This window comes from Podarcis liolepis (assembly GCF_965112155.1).
Source record: "Podarcis liolepis genome assembly, chromosome: 18".
NCBI lineage: Eukaryota > Metazoa > Chordata > Lepidosauria > Squamata > Lacertidae > Podarcis > Podarcis liolepis.
In genome coordinates, this window is record NC_139572.1 from 9,164,811 (window position 1) to 9,181,991 (window position 17,181).

The 17,181-nt window shown below is 44.7% G+C and overlaps 1 protein-coding gene across 1 annotated transcript; it reads left to right on the plus strand.

Moving 5' to 3' along the window:
• Window positions 1–7,882: 7,882 nt before the first annotated feature.
• LOC310697572 (vomeronasal type-2 receptor 26-like) lies at window positions 7,883–13,440 on the plus strand (the record flags this gene model as incomplete). Its single annotated transcript, XM_083484301.1, has 6 exons — window positions 7,883–8,106; window positions 8,717–9,008; window positions 9,305–10,114; window positions 10,824–11,051; window positions 12,143–12,269; window positions 12,542–13,440. 6 exons carry the CDS (start codon window positions 7,883–7,885, stop codon window positions 13,438–13,440), a joined length of 2,580 nt encoding a protein of 859 aa, XP_083340427.1.
• Window positions 13,441–17,181: the final 3,741 nt, after the last annotated feature.

Below are 17,181 nucleotides of genomic sequence, written 5' to 3' on the forward strand. Positions count from 1 at the left end.
GAACCCGCTTCGTGAGAATCGGGTCTTGCCGCCGCCGCGAAGGCGTGGGACCCCTTAAAAATCCCAGGCGGAGGAAGCCTGGGAACGTGGGATTCGGCGGGCACCAAGAGCGCCTCCCCTACTCGCGGGGAAACCCATTTTGGGGTTCCGGAGCGAAGTGGGGTGAGCGGCGCAGTGCTTCAAACTGATTGCTACTTTCACAGAGTGAAGCCGCACGGCCGTTGCCAGAGAGCACTGACTTTTTCCTGTGGACAATTGGATTTAAAAGTAACTACCCATGAGTAAAGTGAAGAATTGGAGTTTTAAAAGTTGAATTGGGCAACGAACGGGGGGAGGCTTAAAACAGGAAGTCCGCCTTCCTCCTCTGTAATAATTGGAAGCAAACAGGCTTAAGCTAAAGCCTTGGAAAGTTTACCTTAAACGTTTAAATCTCCAGCACTAAAAATAGCGAACCCCCCCTTGGAAGCAGGGGAAGAGGGGGGGGAGTTATTGGACAATATTTGCCTGCAAAAAGAGAGGGAGAAGCTAAATTTCCATTGCTCGGAACCTGGGAACGGGCTGCCATTAAGATCGTTGTATTGCGGAGCTCTGCATAGACTGTGTGGCCGAAGTATTGGGAAATTTTGGAACAAGAGGGTGACAGGTTAAAATTGCAGAGCTTTGAAAAATTAAAAAACAGAGTACGAGATTGGCTCCATTACTATCAAATAATGGAGGCATATAATTTGGACAAAAAATTAGGCTTCCAGGTAGAAAAATCAAAATTGGAAACAGAATTGTTAGACCCTAAAGTTAAGAATTTGTCAAGAATGTATAACTTGCTGTTGAAATGGAATACTCAAGATGAAACGGTGAAATCTGCTATGATTAAATTGGCACAAGATGTTGGACATAATATTATGATGGCTGACTGGGAACAGTTATGGACCACTGGTATGAAGTTTACGGCATGTAATGCCTTAAAAGAGAATTTAATGAAAGTGATTTACAGGTGGTACATAACACCAGTCAAGCTTGCAAAAATTTAACATTTGCCCGATAATAAATGTTGGAAATGTAATGAAACTGAAGATACATTCTTTCACCTATGGTGGACATGCCCAAAGATTAAGGCATTCTGGGAGATGATCTATAATGAAATGAAAAAGGTATTTAAATATACCTTTCTGAAGAAACCAAAGGCCTTTCTCCTGGGCATGGTCGGCCAAATGGTGCCAAAGAAGGATAGAACTTTTTTTATGTACGCCACAACAGCAGCAAGAATACTTATTGCAAAGCACTGGAAGACACAAGATCTACCCACCCTGGAAGAATGGCAGATGAAGGTGATGGACTACATGGAACTGGCGGAAATGACTGGCAGAATCCGAGAGCAGGGAGAAGAGTCGGTGGAAGAAGATTGGAAAAAATTTAAAATATATTTACAAAAATATAGCAAAATTAATGAATGTTAGAAGGATGCTGGAATGAAGTTACATGGTTTTAGCAGAAATGTTATAAAGAATTAAGTAAAAATGGATTGTTAATGGGCCAAAGTATAAAATATAAGGTCAGATTGGGTTAAGGTAAATTATAGAACAAAAATTGAGTAAGATGGAAAGAATTTGCTGAAACAATTAATTGAACTAGAATACAAAGAAGGGAGGTGTGAGGAGGCCGATGAAACAAGTAAATGAAAGTTAAAGATAGGGAATAGTGGATCTGTGTTTTAGTGTTATTGTTTCTTTTTGTTGTACTGTTGTATTGTTTTTCTGTGTTTTTCTTTTTATGTATTGTAATGTATGTCCTGTTAAATTTCTTGTTTGTTTGTTTTTTTAATTTCTAAACCTTTAATAAATATCATATATATATATATATATATATATATATATATATATATATATATGTTTTCGTAGATTTTCACGGGTACAGGAATGCAGGTTTTGGTGTCCTCGGGTGTCTTCCCGTGTAAAAGTTGGGGTGTCTAGGCGACGTTTCGACGAGGTCTCACTCGTCATCTTCAGGCTGGTGCTTTCGGCTTCTTGTTACTGGAACAGAGCGGGATCTCAGTGTTTGAGTTCCTATAAATACTGTAGAGGGGTGTGGTGTATTGCCTCAAAAGTTCTGGGCAGAGGGGAAGTTCCCAGGCTAGTGTTCTTTTCTTCTTTTGTTCCTTAATTACTTGAGGGATATCTTGAGTGATTTCTTGAGTGATATTCTGAGTACCACTTAGGTGGGTCATTAGGTGTGGATTAGTTGCTAAAGCCTTCGTGTCTTGACCTCTTGAATTTGTGAAGAGTTTTTCTGGGAAGATGGCTGTACTGCACTTAGTTGTGCTTTGGCTTGGCTTCGTGTATAGGGGCGAGCTGTGGTTTTGTGCCCTGTGCCAGCCAGATCTGTGTAGGGATTGAAGACACCCGAGGACACCAAAACCTGCATTCCTGTACCCGTGAAAATCTACGAAAACAAATATCTCACCTCTACGGGGAGGAAACCTTCCAGCTGACAAGAACCTACGAGAAACTAGAAATCCGAAGAGCCACCATCTTATGTGATCTCTTGTTCCTACGCAACTGCCGAGACAACAACTTAATTCCCACATGCTTCCAACTTAAATTCCACTCTAAAACCCCAGCTACCGAAAGGATCCTGAAACGAACTGAACTATCCCTAATCAGAAACGAACTACATAAGAAAAGATACCTACTAAACCAAACCAACAAAGATCTGCTCACTCTTCACCTCAAACTCTGTAACAAAATCCACCCTGCACTCTGGGACAAATGCAAACAACTAGCCGTCTGGAGAGCTGAAACTGAGACCTCACATAAGACAGACACACACACCAACAAACTCCACAAACTAGAGAGACGCCAGAAGCCCAGCCACCCTCCACAACAACCCATGAAACAAACAGTACATAACATATCAGACAGGATCCTCACCTCAACTGAAACCAAAGTACTCTCCAAAGGTTTCAACTTTGCAGTTACCCCGAGACGCATCCCCACGGAAAACATCATATGCGGAGTCGAAGCTAGCCTAACCAAAATCAACCCAGATGAAGCCAATAAAATCAGACTTGAAGTCACCAACATCCTCTGCTCCAGCAAACCACCCAGAAGCAATTTACACAAAGAAGAACAGAAAGCACTCACCAACCTGAGGAAAGACAACAACATAATCATTCTCCCAGCAGACAAAGGTAATGCCACTGTTGTGATGAACACATCGGACTACCAAGCAAAACTATCAAATCTACTCCAAGACCCTACCTACCAACCTATAAAAACAGATCCCACCACCTATCTGGAAAAAACCACCAAATCCAAAATAAAAGCCTCTCCTATCAGTGAAGAAATCCAGCTAAGAATCATCCCCAGAGAAAAATCATCCAGATGCCCCAAACTCTACGGCCTCCCCAAGATACACAAAGAAGGAACACCACTCAGACCAATAGTCAGCTCCATAGGCTCACCTCTACAAAATCTCGCTAAATTTCTCGCTAAGCAACTTCAGCCCTATGCAGAATCCATCTCTTCACACGTTACAAACTCCTTCCAGTTCATAGAAACAATAAAGAAGCAAAACCTACATCCCGATGACCTACTTGTGAGCTTCGATGTTGTATCTCTCTTCACACAAGTGCCCATTAATGAAGCCTTGACAGCCATTCAAAACAAATACAATCCCCCCGAATACATCCTGGACCTGACCAACCACTGCCTAACCAACACGTACTTCATCCACAATGGACAAAGATACAAACAGATAGAATGAGCACCTATGGGATCACCCCTCTCACCGGTCATCGCAAATCTGTACATGGAACACTTTGAAACCAATGCTTTAGACAAGTCAGAACACAAACCCAAACTTTGGCTCAGATATGTTGACGACACCTTTGTAATTTGGCCACACGGGAAAGAAAAACTAGATAGCTTCCTCACACATCTCAACAGCCTACACCCCAAAATACAATTCACTATGGAAATAGAAGCCAACAACCAGCTTCCCTTCCTTGACGTCCTAATCTACAAAAAACCTGATGGCTCCCTAGGACACACTATCTACCGGAAAAAAACACACACCAACCGCTACTTACATGCTCAATCACACCACCACCCTGCACAAATAAACTCCGTAGCCAAGACCCTCATCTCCAGAACCAAACGCCTGGCTGACAAAGACCACTTGACAACTGAGTTACAGAATCTCTCAAATGTGTTAATCGCCAATGGATACCAGCAAAACAGGGTTAAGAAGCTAATCCAAAAAGAAACACCCCCCAAAAACCAAGACACGGAAGAAAACAATGGCATGGCCCTCCTTCCTTATATCAAGGGCACTACAGATAAAATTAGCAAAATCCTCCATAAACACAATATCAAAACAGCCTTTTGCACCAACCAAAAAATAGCCAATATCCTCAGAAACCCCAAAGATAAAATCCAGTTGGAAAACCAAGGGGTCTATGAAATACCCTGCAAAGTCTGCCCAGCCACGTACATTGGACAAACAAACAGACGAATAAATGCACGTATCGCAGAACACAAGAATGCCGTCAAAAAAGAAGAAAAATCTTCCTCTCTTTTCCAACACATGAAAGAAACAGGACACGAAATTAATTTTGCAGATTCCAAATTGCTCTTTAACATGGAACATCACCACAAGAGAATAATCATGGAAGCCATCGAGATAGAGAAACACCCTCACAACATGAACAAGCGTGACGACACGTCCCGCCTGCCAGACATCTGGAAATTAGCCCTCCCCACAAAAACCGACACCAGATCCAGAGGCACACAGAACGCCACCACCAATCAACCACACCAGACCCAAACCCAGACCCTCTCCACAGATAAATTACAGACACCATCCAGTAACCAAACCATAGTGGCAACTCCGGATGCTGCACCCCCCTGCAATCCCTACACAGATCTGGCTGGCACAGGGCACAAAACCACAGCTCGCCCCTATACACGAAGCCAAGCCAAAGCACAACTAAGTGCAGTACAGCCATCTTCCCAGAAAAACTCTTCACAAATTCAAGAGGTCAAGACACGAAGGCTTTAGCAACTAATCCACACCTAATGACCCACCTAAGTGGTACTCAGAATATCACTCAAGAAATCACTCAAGATATCCCTCAAGTAATTAAGGAACAAAAGAAGAAAAGAACACTAGCCTGGGAACTTCCCCTCTGCCCAGAACTTTTGAGGCAATACACCACACCCCTCTACAGTATTTATAGGAACTCAAACACTGAGATCCCGCTCTGTTCCAGTAACAAGAAGCCGAAAGCACCAGCCTGAAGATGACGAGTGAGACCTCGTCGAAACGTCGCCTAGACACCCCAACTTTTACACGGGAAGACACCCGAGGACACCAAAACCTGCATATATATATATATATATATATAATAAATAAAGGTCCTGAGAAAGCTGACTTGTTTGTTTGTTTGTTTGTTTGTTGAATCTATATACTGCCCCATACACGGAGGTCTCAGTGCGGGTCACAGAACAAAATTAATATACAAAACCAGAAGATATATAATCAAAATAAAAACAACAACCCAATAACACCCCCAAAAAGAACCACATTTTAAAAGGGCAAAGGATGTCAATCAAATCAACCAAAAAGGAACGTTTTTGCCTGATGTCCAAAGGTGTATAATGAAGGCGCTAGGTGAACTTCCCTGGGGAGAGCATTCCACAGACGGGGAGCCACTGCAGAGAAGGCCCCGTTCTTGTGTTGCCACCCTCCTGACCTCTTGAGGAGGAGGCACACGAAGAAGGGCCTCAGAAGATGATCTCAGGGTCCGGGTAGGATCATATGGAAAGAGGCGGTCCTTGAGGTATTGCGGTCCTGAGCCATTTAAGGCTTTCTAGGTCAATACCAGGACTTTGAATGGGGCCCAGAAATGAATTGGTAGCAGTGCTGTCGGACTAGGATCAGTGTATTTTGCACTAGCTGAAGTTTCCGAACTGTCTTCAGAGGCAGCCCTACGTATAACGCATTGCAGTAATCTAACCTTGGGATTACCAGAGCATAGACAACAGTTGTTAGGCTATCCCTGTCCAGATAGGGGCGTAGCTGGGCCACCAGCCAAAGCTGATGGAAGGCACTCCCCGCCACTGAAGCGTCCTGAGCCTCAAGTGACAGCAAAGGGTCCAGGAGTACCCCCAAGCTATGAGCCTGCTCCTTCAGAGGAAGCGTAACCCTATCAAGAGCAGGCGACCTCCCACCCATCTGGTCTAGGGAACCACCCACTAACAGTGCCCCAGTCCTATCTGGATTGAGCTTCAGTTGGTTGGCTCTCATCCAGTCCATTGCCGAGGCAAGACACTGGTCCAGCACTTCCACTGCCTCCCCTGCAGATGTGAAGGAGAAATAGAGCTGAGTGTCATCAGCATCATTCTGACAACATACTTGAAACCTCCAGATAACCCCACCCAGCGATTTCATGTAGATGTTCAACAATGTGGAACATAGGATTGAGCCCTGCGGAACCCCACATTCAAGGTTCCCAGCGCTGAAAAGCATTCTCCAAGTAACACCGTCTAGGAATGACCATCCAAGTAGGACTGGAACCACCACCACCATCTGGTGTGCGGCCACATGCTCCAAAACCTTGCTCAGCAAAGGGAGATTAGCAACACTTATTTCCCTAATTAAGTGGTGCATGGATTTTAGGAAATAGGTCAAATAAATAGATAAATACATATTAATAAATACTTGATAAAGAATAACAAAGCTGCTAGAATGCTAGCCTGGCTTCTGCGCACACAATTTGTTTATGAGTAGAGAGGTTTCTGCTCAAAGATGAGGAGCAAGTTGGCGCCATGTGAAACAGAAGCTCTCCTTCTGCAGAAAATGTCAAAGGGGAAGGGAGAGCCTAAGGCTCAGAGCAACATTTCTCCCCTCCACCAACCCCAGAGAGCTTCCCTCTGTTGGAGAAGCCTTTCAAAGAAGTGGTGGAAATTCACTTGAAGTGGCTTCAAAACCACCAACATGCTACTTCCCTTCAGGGGGAGAACCAAAAGGTGTTGGCAGGAATCAAATCCACCCAAAGTGGCCAACTAGAAGAAGGAGAAGAGTTTGGATTTGATATCCCGCTTTATCACTACCCTAAGGAGTCTCAAAGCGGCTCACAATCTCCTTTTCCTTCCTTCCCCACAACAAACACTCTGTGAGGTGAGTGAGACTTAGAGACTTCAGAGAAGTGTGACTGGCCCAAGGTCACCCAGCAGCTGCAGGTGGAGGAGTGGGGAAGCGAACCCGGTTCCCCAGATTACGAGTCCACCGCTCTTAACCACTACACCACACTGGCTCTCTAAAGCATCCCTAACAGATAGCCATCCAAACTCTGCTTAAAAACCTCCAAGGAAGGAGAGTCGATGGTCGGATCCAGATGCAGGCCTCTTCTTTGGTGCTTGGGAGCAAAGTTCAGGCCAAACTTCCAATTCCCCAAAACACCTTTTGACTTTTCTCCATCATGTTTTTCTCCAGCTCTGCACCTGCTGCCAGAGCCATTCAAGACTTCGGAAAGTTAGTGTCATGAATCTTATTCCACTTGGAATAATCAAAATTATAGTCATCTCATCTTCTGAAAGCTCAGGAGATATTTCTGGAGATTGCATGAGCCTTGGAAAGCAACATGACAATATTAATTGCGCTGTGTCTGGGAAAGAAAAAGTTGGTGCAGAGAATTTTTCCTGTGTTGGAGACAGACTGAGTCAAGATGCAGAGCTGGCAAAAGAGGGTGTGCCTGCCTTGCGCTTCCTAGCTCTGAAGGTAGAGTTGAAAACCACCCGGATTGGGAAAGCCCACTCAGTCTGATTTTGCAAAAGTCTTTGGGTTCTTCTGCGTTGTCTTCTTGGTGGGAGGAGGCAGAGCCAGAATGAGATCCCTGCTCCGTCTGTTGCTGCTTCTGCTGCTCATGATGCCCTTTGGAGTCTGCGGGAACCACAAGGCGAAATGCCCCTTGAATCTGGTCAGGGATCAAACGGATGCTCGCAATTACTACCGGCCTGGACACTTTCTCATCAGTGGGATCATATCTCCAAAATACTTTAAGGAAACTCCATACGTCTTTTCTCAGACACCCTTCGCCAGGATTGAAAAGTATGTACTTCACAGTTTCATGGTTCTCCAGTCCTTCTAGTGGTTCTTATTTATCAAGGAAATAGCTCCTTTCTCACGGATGGGGAGCCAAGGGCTGATGTTGCAAGACCTGACCATTGGTCTTGCTGACTGGGGGTGATGGGCGCTGGGGGGGTCCAGTAAAAGATTCCACACAAACCTCTCCTATTTCAAAGTTCTCTGGGTCTTCCTTAGCGAAACACTCTCCTACCTTTGATTCTGTGTTGCTTTCAGTAGAATGCAAGGATGCCAATGAATCTGGTAAGGGATCAAAAGGATGCAATGAATTTCCTCACCTGCAGGATGCCAAGGCTCAAAGGCTTTATTCAATATTATTTCATTTGTACAATTTAGCAACTGTCGTTAAGGAATCTTAGTTTTACAAATGGATTTTTAAGACCCTCTGCGTGACGTTTAGTGGCTGATTTAAAAAAATTAGAAGTGCATTAAGTAACTCTTGAGGGACGCGGGTGGCGCTGTGGGTTAAACCACACAGCCTAGGACTTGCTGATCAGAAGGTCGGTGGTTCGTATCCCCGCCACATTCATATGAACATACGTTTCACTGTTTTTAAATGATTCATTTATTGCAGGGAGGCAAATAGGTCCTACTGGTACATGCTGTCTTTCCTTTTCACCATCGAAGAGGTCAACCACGATCTCAGTCTCTTCCCCAACATCACCCTGGGCTACAACATCTATGAGAACCATTTCGATGCAAGGATGACTTCGGACGCCATGCTAGAGCTGCTTGCAGGCAGTGGATGCAATATTCCCAATTATCACTGTGGAGAACAGAATCACCTGCTGGCTGTTCTTGAAAGAGGCAATACTGTCATCTCAAGAGTGATTTCAGCCTTGTCAGGCATCTACAAAACCCCACAGGTAAGTAGTGGGAGAGCATGGAGGGACAGAGAATTTCAACTGCGTAAAATGCTACTTTCTCTTTGGATAGGTCAAGCAGGGATATTTTTAAAAATGGGAAAATCCTGAGCTATGGATCCTACATCCCTTTTTCAAAACTGAGCCTTCACCAACTTGTCACCTCCAGATGTTTCAGACTAAAACTCCCATCAGCCTCAGCCAGTAGAGATTTAGATAGATATCAGACATTTCAGATAATTAAATATTTGTTATGCTGAAAGTAAAATAAATTGCTGATCTTTTGCTTTCCTTGCTAGATCAGTTATAGCTTCACTGCCCAGATTCTCGAAGGTAAAACCCTGTTCCCTTTTGTCTACCGGATGAGTCCCAAAGAGGAAAGTCAGTACCAGGGGATTGTTGAATTGCTCCTGTATTTTGGATGGACGTGGATTGGCCTCTGCACTCCAGACAATGAAGGTGGAGAAAGATTTGTGAGAGCTGTGAAACCTCTGATGCTCAGCAAAGGGATCTGCATTGCTTTATCTAAACGCGTACCAGAAAAGGATATAAATCAGTTTATCAGGCCTGGGGAACCTTTTTTCCTATGGAGACAAGTTGGGGTATTTGTTTCCTATATAACCAATGCACTGGGTATCTCAATACTCATGGTAATAAACAATATCTATGAGAAGGAAATAGGGGCGAAAGTCTGGATCACAACAGCTTTGCTAGAAAACAGAATTGGCTTTTCCCTCCCTTCAAATTACTTCCAGCACCTCCATGGTTCTCTGTCCTTTGCAATTCAGACTGGAATAAGGAGCAGCAAAGGTGACAAATATAAATTGCAGACCAATCTTGAGGATTATTTGAATCAAGCATTTCAGTGTTCATATTCAAAGCACCTGTTGTCCGTGAAAGGCAGGATAAGATGCAGAGAGGAGGAGAAACTGCAGCCATTGCTCCAAGGGGAGCGTGAGAGAGTCCTGTCTGATGACAGCTATGGCACTTACATCAATGTTCAGGCTGTGGCTCAGGCCTTGCATGCTTCGCTTTCATCGAGATCCCAGAGGAGGCTGATGGTGGAGGAAGGAGAGCAATGGGGACCCCAAAGGCTACAGCCGTGGCAGGTATTTCCTTCCCCCTTTTGCAACCTGCAGTCCACACAGATGCTGATCTTGACTGGGGATAGACCTGTAAAATATCATAGTTAGTATTAGTATTAGTAATAGTAGCATACCGCCCAACATTTCTCTGATGAAAATAGAAACATCCCGTTCCATAATGATAATCTTTCTGTTTATAGCCAGGGCTTTTTTTCAGGTGGGAACTCGCTGGAACTCAGTTTTGGCCCCTCTCAGGTGGGTGCCATTGCCATTGTAAGAAGGAGGTGTTCATGGTGAGTTCCGGCACCTTCTTTTCTAGAAAAATAGCACTGTTTATACATCTTCTTCGGTTGCCTCAGCACTCTGGGCATCTCCCAACATAATGAAATTCATACTAAAATATTGAACATTTAAAAATTCCTGATATAGGATTGGACGGCTTGTGGGCTGAAAAACTCCACATCCGCCAACATTTCTCCAATGAATATACAGACATTCTAAGTAAAAGTGGGGAATTTCGGGATCACATGAAAAACTGTCTCTAATTCAGGGACATCCCTGGAAAATTGGGGCACTTGCAGGGTCTGTAGTAAGAGAAATGGCTGAATAGGAATTCCAGTCTACATGAGATACACGCAGGCCCCAAATCATAAGAGGTTGAAGTGAGTAGGACTGAGATACCCATCTTGGCTTCAAGGTTTCTCAGTGCTGGTGCTTTCCCCTGTCATTCCAGCTTCACCCTTTCTTAAGAGAAATCCGGTGTCTGAATACTTCCAGGGGCAGGCTGTGCTTGGATGAGAACTGGGAGCTGCCAGGAGACTTTAATATTATGAACTGGGTGATGTCTCCCAATAAGTCTCGTGCCCTTGTGAAAATTGGGAATATAAGGAGAGAGACGTCTGCTGGCATAAAGTTCACCATTAACCCAGAAGCTATTGAGTGGCCCAAGAAATTCAACAAGGTAAGGGGAATCACAGAGAGGGGAGGCTAGGAGATCCTGAATATATTTTTCCTTGAACAACTGCTGCAAAATGACTATATCAGGTTGATCAATGATGTCTTGACCGTCCAATAACAGCTGCAACCTCCTCTCCTTCTTTCCACAGCAGCTGAGATAGGAGGGGAATTTGGGGTGCTCAGAGAAAGGCTATAGCCCAGAGGTCCTTAGAAAAGACACTATCTATTTCCGAACCAGACTGAGAATTTAAGAATTCTGGACAGAATGTTTAACCGAATGGACTACGTAGAAGACAAGGGAAAACACCTAGTAAAAGTGAACAATTGGGTTTTCATACATGCAGAAGGATGGAAAGCAATTTATTTGGAAAAGTAACATTAAATGTGTCTTAATTAGCGGTTGAGAGATTATCAGAATCCTGAAATTTGGGGAAATCACATGTCAGACCCATTGTCATTTGCTTTGAAGTTTTTTAAAGAAGGGAAGCAGGTAAATGGAGGAGAGGAAACAGAGTTCTGTGGTGCAAACCTCAGTTGTCCTGAACTAATTATGAAGAACAAGATATTCTGGTCGCCCCAATGGTCAGTGGGGGGTTGAAAGGACCCTGATGAGGGGTCAAAGGCTGCAGTCCAGAGATCTGTTTGAATTCACTCTCTGTGTAAATTAAGGTAAAGGTAATGGGACCCCTGACCATTAGGTCCAGTCGTGGCCGACTCTGGGGTTGCGGTGCTCATCTCGCTTTATTGGCTGAAGGAACCTGCGTACAGCTTCTGGGTCATGTGGGCAGCAGGACTAAGCCGCTTCTGGCGAACCAGAACAAAGCACGGAAATGCCGTTTACCTTCCCGCTGGAACGGTACCTATGTATCTACTTGCACTTTGACTTGCTTTCGAACTGCTAGGTTGGCAGGAGCAGGGACTGAGCAATGGCAGTTCAGCCCGTCATGGGGATTCGAACCGCCGACCTTCTGATCGGCAAGTCCTAGGCTCTGTGGTTTAACCCAAAGCGCCACTCGCGTCCCTATGAGTGAATTACATACCCACAAATATTCCTAACTGTTCCTCTTTCTTGAACCTTCTTGTCTTCCTGGTTAGGCCGTGCCTCGTTCCAGGTGTACAGAAAGATGTCGACCTGGATATGCCAAGGTGGTTCTAGAAGGAAAGCCCATTTGCTGCTATGCTTGCGCTCGGTGTGCGGAAGGGACCTTCTCCGCCCAGGAAGGTGGGTGACTCCAAGGGGGAAGGTATTTCTGGAGAGAGTAAACACAGGGCAGAAATTCAGTCTCACACACTTTTTGTGAGAATTCTGCAGACATTGTGGAATGTGGCTCCTTCCTCAACTCCTTTAGGATTAATCACCTTCATTACATCCTGGAAGAGAGTTGAAAGGAATGATCATAAGGAAGAAATCTCTAGGATTTCTTCAAAACATAATAGAGCACAGATCATTAGGGATGTAAGTGATGCTGCAGCCACTCTTATTCTCTTCCCCAGATGCAGAACATTGCACCAAATGCCCAGAAGATCACCATTCAAACAAGGACAGAGATCAATGTGTCCCCAAGATTATCATATTCCTGGCTTATGGAGAATATTTAGGAATGGTTTTAGCTTCCGTTGCCCTCTGCTTGTCCTTAACAGCAGGCATTGTGTTGGGAATCTTCATTAAATACAAGGAAACTCCCATAGTCAAAGCCAACAACCGGGACCTCTCCTACATCCTGCTCGTCTCCCTCCTGCTTTCCTTTTGGTCCTCCTTCCTCTTCATCGGGCGCCCAAGGAAAGAGACCTGCCTTCTCCGACAAACGGCCTTCAGCATCATCTTCTCAGTTGCTGTTTCTTCTGTCTTGGCAAAGACCATCACGGTGGTGCTGGCCTTCCTGGCCACAAAGCCCGGGAACAGGGTGAGGAGATGGCTGGGCAAGAGTCTGGCCAACTCCATTGTCATCTCCTCTTCTGGGGGGCAAGTTCTCATCTGCACCATCTGGCTGGGCTCTTCTCCCCCATTCCCAGAGTCTGACATGCGCTCCCAGGTGGAAGAGATCCTCCTGCAATGCAACGAAGGGTCTGTGGCCATGTTCTACGTTGCCCTCGGCTACCTGGGCTTCTTGGCTGCCACCTGCTTCACGGTGGCTTTCCTAGCCAGGAAGTTGCCCGGCTCCTTCAACGAAGCCAAGCTGATCACCTTCAGCATGCTGGTCTTCTGCAGTGTTTGGGTCTCTTTTGTTCCCACCTACCTGAGCACCAAGGGCAAGTACATGGTGGCCGTGCAGATCTTCTCTATGTTGGCCTCCAGTGCTGGGCTTCTGGGCTGCATCTTCCTTCCCAAGTGCTACATTATTGTGCTGAGGCCTGATCTGAACACAAAGGAGCACCTGACAACCAGAAATTAAAGGGACATATGATTCTTAAAATAGTCCATGTTCCCTATGTCCAGAAGTACATAAAGGAAACACAGCTACTCATCCATGTTCTTCCTTCTCCACGTCTGAAAGAGATTATGTTCCTTCTTAGCCCAGGTTTTGTGTAGTCCTATTGACATGAACAGTAAGATGGGTGGAAATCTTTTGTATGCTGTGTCATTTACAAGTACACTTCATGTCATTTCGTTCTCCTAAGTTTTGTATATCAATAAACTGAGAAATTAATTTAAGTTATCTCCCGTAGTCTGTTGGTTTAATTTCTGTATGGCTTAAGCTCTGCTCCCTGTTCCAAAGAGTAGCAGCTGACCTTAGCCAAGCCTTGACTGAAAAGCGGTTTTATGTAGATGTTAAACAATGTGGGGATAGGATTCAGCCCTGTGGAACCCCACATTCAAGGCTCCCGGAGCTGAAAAACATTCCCCAAGTAACACTGTCTGGAAATGACCATCCAAGTAGGACTGGAACCACCGCAAAGCGCTGCCACCCACCCCTCGCTTGGAGAGTCACTCCAGAAGGATACCATGGTCAATGGTACCGAAAGCCGGTGAGAAGTCGAGAAGAATTATCAGGGACATGCTTCTCTCTCTCAACAGAGGTCACCATACTGGATGACCAAAGCAGTTTCTGTGCCAAAACCAGGCCTAAACCCCACTCGAAATCCATTACCAAGGCAAGACCAAGGAAGTCCAGCACTTCCACTGCCTCCCCTGCAGATGTGAAGGAGAAATAGAGCGTAGTGTTGTCAGCATAATTCTGATAACATACTCCAAACCTCCGGATAACCGCACCCAGTGGTTTCATGTAGATGTTAAACAATGTGGGGGAGAAGAAGAAGAAGAAGAAGAAGAAGAAGAAGAAGAAGAAGAAGGAGAAAAAGAAAATTTTATTTATATCCTACCCTCCCCAGCCGAAGCCGGGCTTAGAGTGGCTAACAATAAAAGTAACACAGAATTCTAAAATCAATTCATTCTAAAATCAATTCAAAATCAAATTAATGGCAACCATTGGGCTACAGGTCTGCGGGGATGACCAAAGGAGGGGGTCCGACTGTGGCCTGGCTGAGCAGCTCCATCTTGCAGGCCCTGCGGAAAGATGTCAAGTCCCGCAGGGCCCTGGTCTCTTGGGACAGAGCGTTCCACCAGATCGGAGCCACAGCCGAAAAAGCCCTGGCTCTGGTTGAGGCCAGCCTAACCTCCCTGTGGCCCGGGACCTCCAAGATGTTTTTGTTTGAAGACCATAAGGTCCTCCATGGGACATACCAGGAGAGGCGGCCCCGTAGATACGAGGGACCTAGGCCCTATAGGGCTTTAAAGGTTAAGCCAGCATCCTAACCTTATCCTACATATTATTATTATTCAACTACCAGATTTTTAGAAGACATCTGAAGGCAGCCCTGTTTAGGGAAGCTTTTAATGTTTGATGTATTACAGTATTTTAATATTTTTTTGGAAGCTGCCCAGAGTGGCTGGGGAAGCGCAGCCAGATGGGCGGGGTATAAATTATTATTATTATTATTATTATTATTATTATTATTATTATTATTATTATCCTGTACTCCACCGGGAGCCAGTGCCCTGTGGATAGGATTGAGCCCTGTAAACCCCACATTCAAGGCTCCCGGAGCTGAAAAACATTCCCCAACTAACACCGTCTGGAAACGACGTCAGGCCTAAACTGACGCGCAGCTAATGCAGAGTTTTTAATGGACTTTACTGAGTTAAAATAACCTTCTTCCTAAACAACATGGTTCCCAACAGTTTGACTGAGATTACACACTGCTCACAACTGAGGCAGACTGACTCTGACTGAAACCTGACAGAGAAGGCAGAGAGAAAATGGCTGCCCAGTCCCATGCCAGAGTGACTCCGCAGTCAGCAGTCCGGCCTGGAGAACAGGACTCGGCCCAAAGGACCGCGCAGTCCCAGCACTTCCCAGCCTGCTGGGCTGCTTCTTTGTCCCATGGCCTAAACCCCACTTGAAACGGATCCAGAAAATCAGTTTCTTTCCAAAGCGCCTGGATCTGGTCTGTGGCCGCTTACTCCAGAACATTACTGAAATATACTCAGAGTCGAAAATGGATTTCGTGCTCTTTATTCAGCTCATAGTGGTGAGGAGGAATGAAAGTCCCCCCAAAGTATCTGCTTTATATACATTATTTACACAATGGGCTGCACGTGATTGGCTAATTCCGGGATTCTCCTGTGGGCCAATCAGGTTGGGGATTCACTTCCATCTGGAGCTGGATTGGGTGGCTCCTGGAGACCAATCATAGTGCTGCATTCTGAATCCTATTGTTCTAGGACCATTCAGACTGCTGCATTTTGGATCCTATTCAACTCAGTACATAACAATTACACACGAAAGGGAGATGAGAAACTGGCCGGTGGTTCGTTAGGTTTTCTGAATGCAACCACAACAGCCAGGACTTTATACACACGGAAGTGGAAAGAAGGAGAATTCCCCACCAAGGAGGAATGGCTGATGAAGCTGGTGGAAGATGCGGAAAGGGAGAAATTCCCTGCTAAACTAAGAGGACATAAGGAAGAATTGTTCAAGGAAGAATGGAGACCATTGTTATATTATCTGTCACACTAACATCCAGACATGAAGTCAAAGGCAGGATTTGAAATATAAGCAGAGGATTACTGATATACGACTTCGGGGCTTAGATAATATAAACATGTTTTTTAAAACAGGTGATAAAAAGGAGTAATAAAACAAACATCAAGAGGGGTGGGGAGTCAAGAAGCATTCTGTATTTAGTTGTTTTTTTAAAAACTCTGGTAGGTAGACAATAATAATAATAAAGATAAATTTTATTTATATCCCGCCCTCCCCAGACGAAGCCGGGCTCAGGGTAGCTAACAACAATAAAACAGTACAAAAGTACAGCACAAGCAACACTCTAAAATCATTCATTATAAAATTAAGTGTTTTGGAATATCTATGGAGACTTAATAATATTTTTTTTTAAATAAATTTAATAAATATAGCATCCACCCAGATTCTTAGGAAGCTGATACAATTTCAGTCCGTTTTGTTATTTTCACTTTTTTAATGTTCTGAAGTAACTTTGTAAACTTTTTTCTGAATGTCCTGCTTATCTTAAAATAAAGTGCTTTAGGGGTTATTGGCCTAATCAAGTGCTGCTGGATGTTATGAATCAGATTAAATAAGTGAATAAATAAATAAGAATAAATAAATTGATAAAGAATAATAAAGCTGCTAGAATGCTAGCCTGGCTTGTGCACAGACAATTTGTTTCTGAGTAGAGAAGTTTCTGCTCAAAGACGAGGAGCAAGTTGGCTCCATGTGAAACAGAAGCTCACCTTCCGCAGAACATGTCGAAGGGGAAGGGAGAGTCGAAAGTTCAGAGCAACATTTCTCCCCTCCACCAAATCCAGAGAGCTTCCCTCTGTTGGAGAAGCCTTTCAAAGATGGGGTGGAAATTCACTTGTAGTTGCTTCGAAGCCCCCAAGGCGCTACTTCCCTTTAGGGGGAGAACCAGAAGAGAGCGGCAGGAATCAAGCAGCCCAGACCCACCCAAAGCGGCCAGAGGGTGGGCTTGAGAAATCCCTCCCCATCGCAGGTTCCACCAGTCTCTGTCTCTAGCAGCCTCCAAGAAACAAGATCCCACCACCATGTATCCCGTTGACAGTCCTGAGGATGGCATTTCTCAGCATTCTCCATTGATTGATTTTTATTTATTCA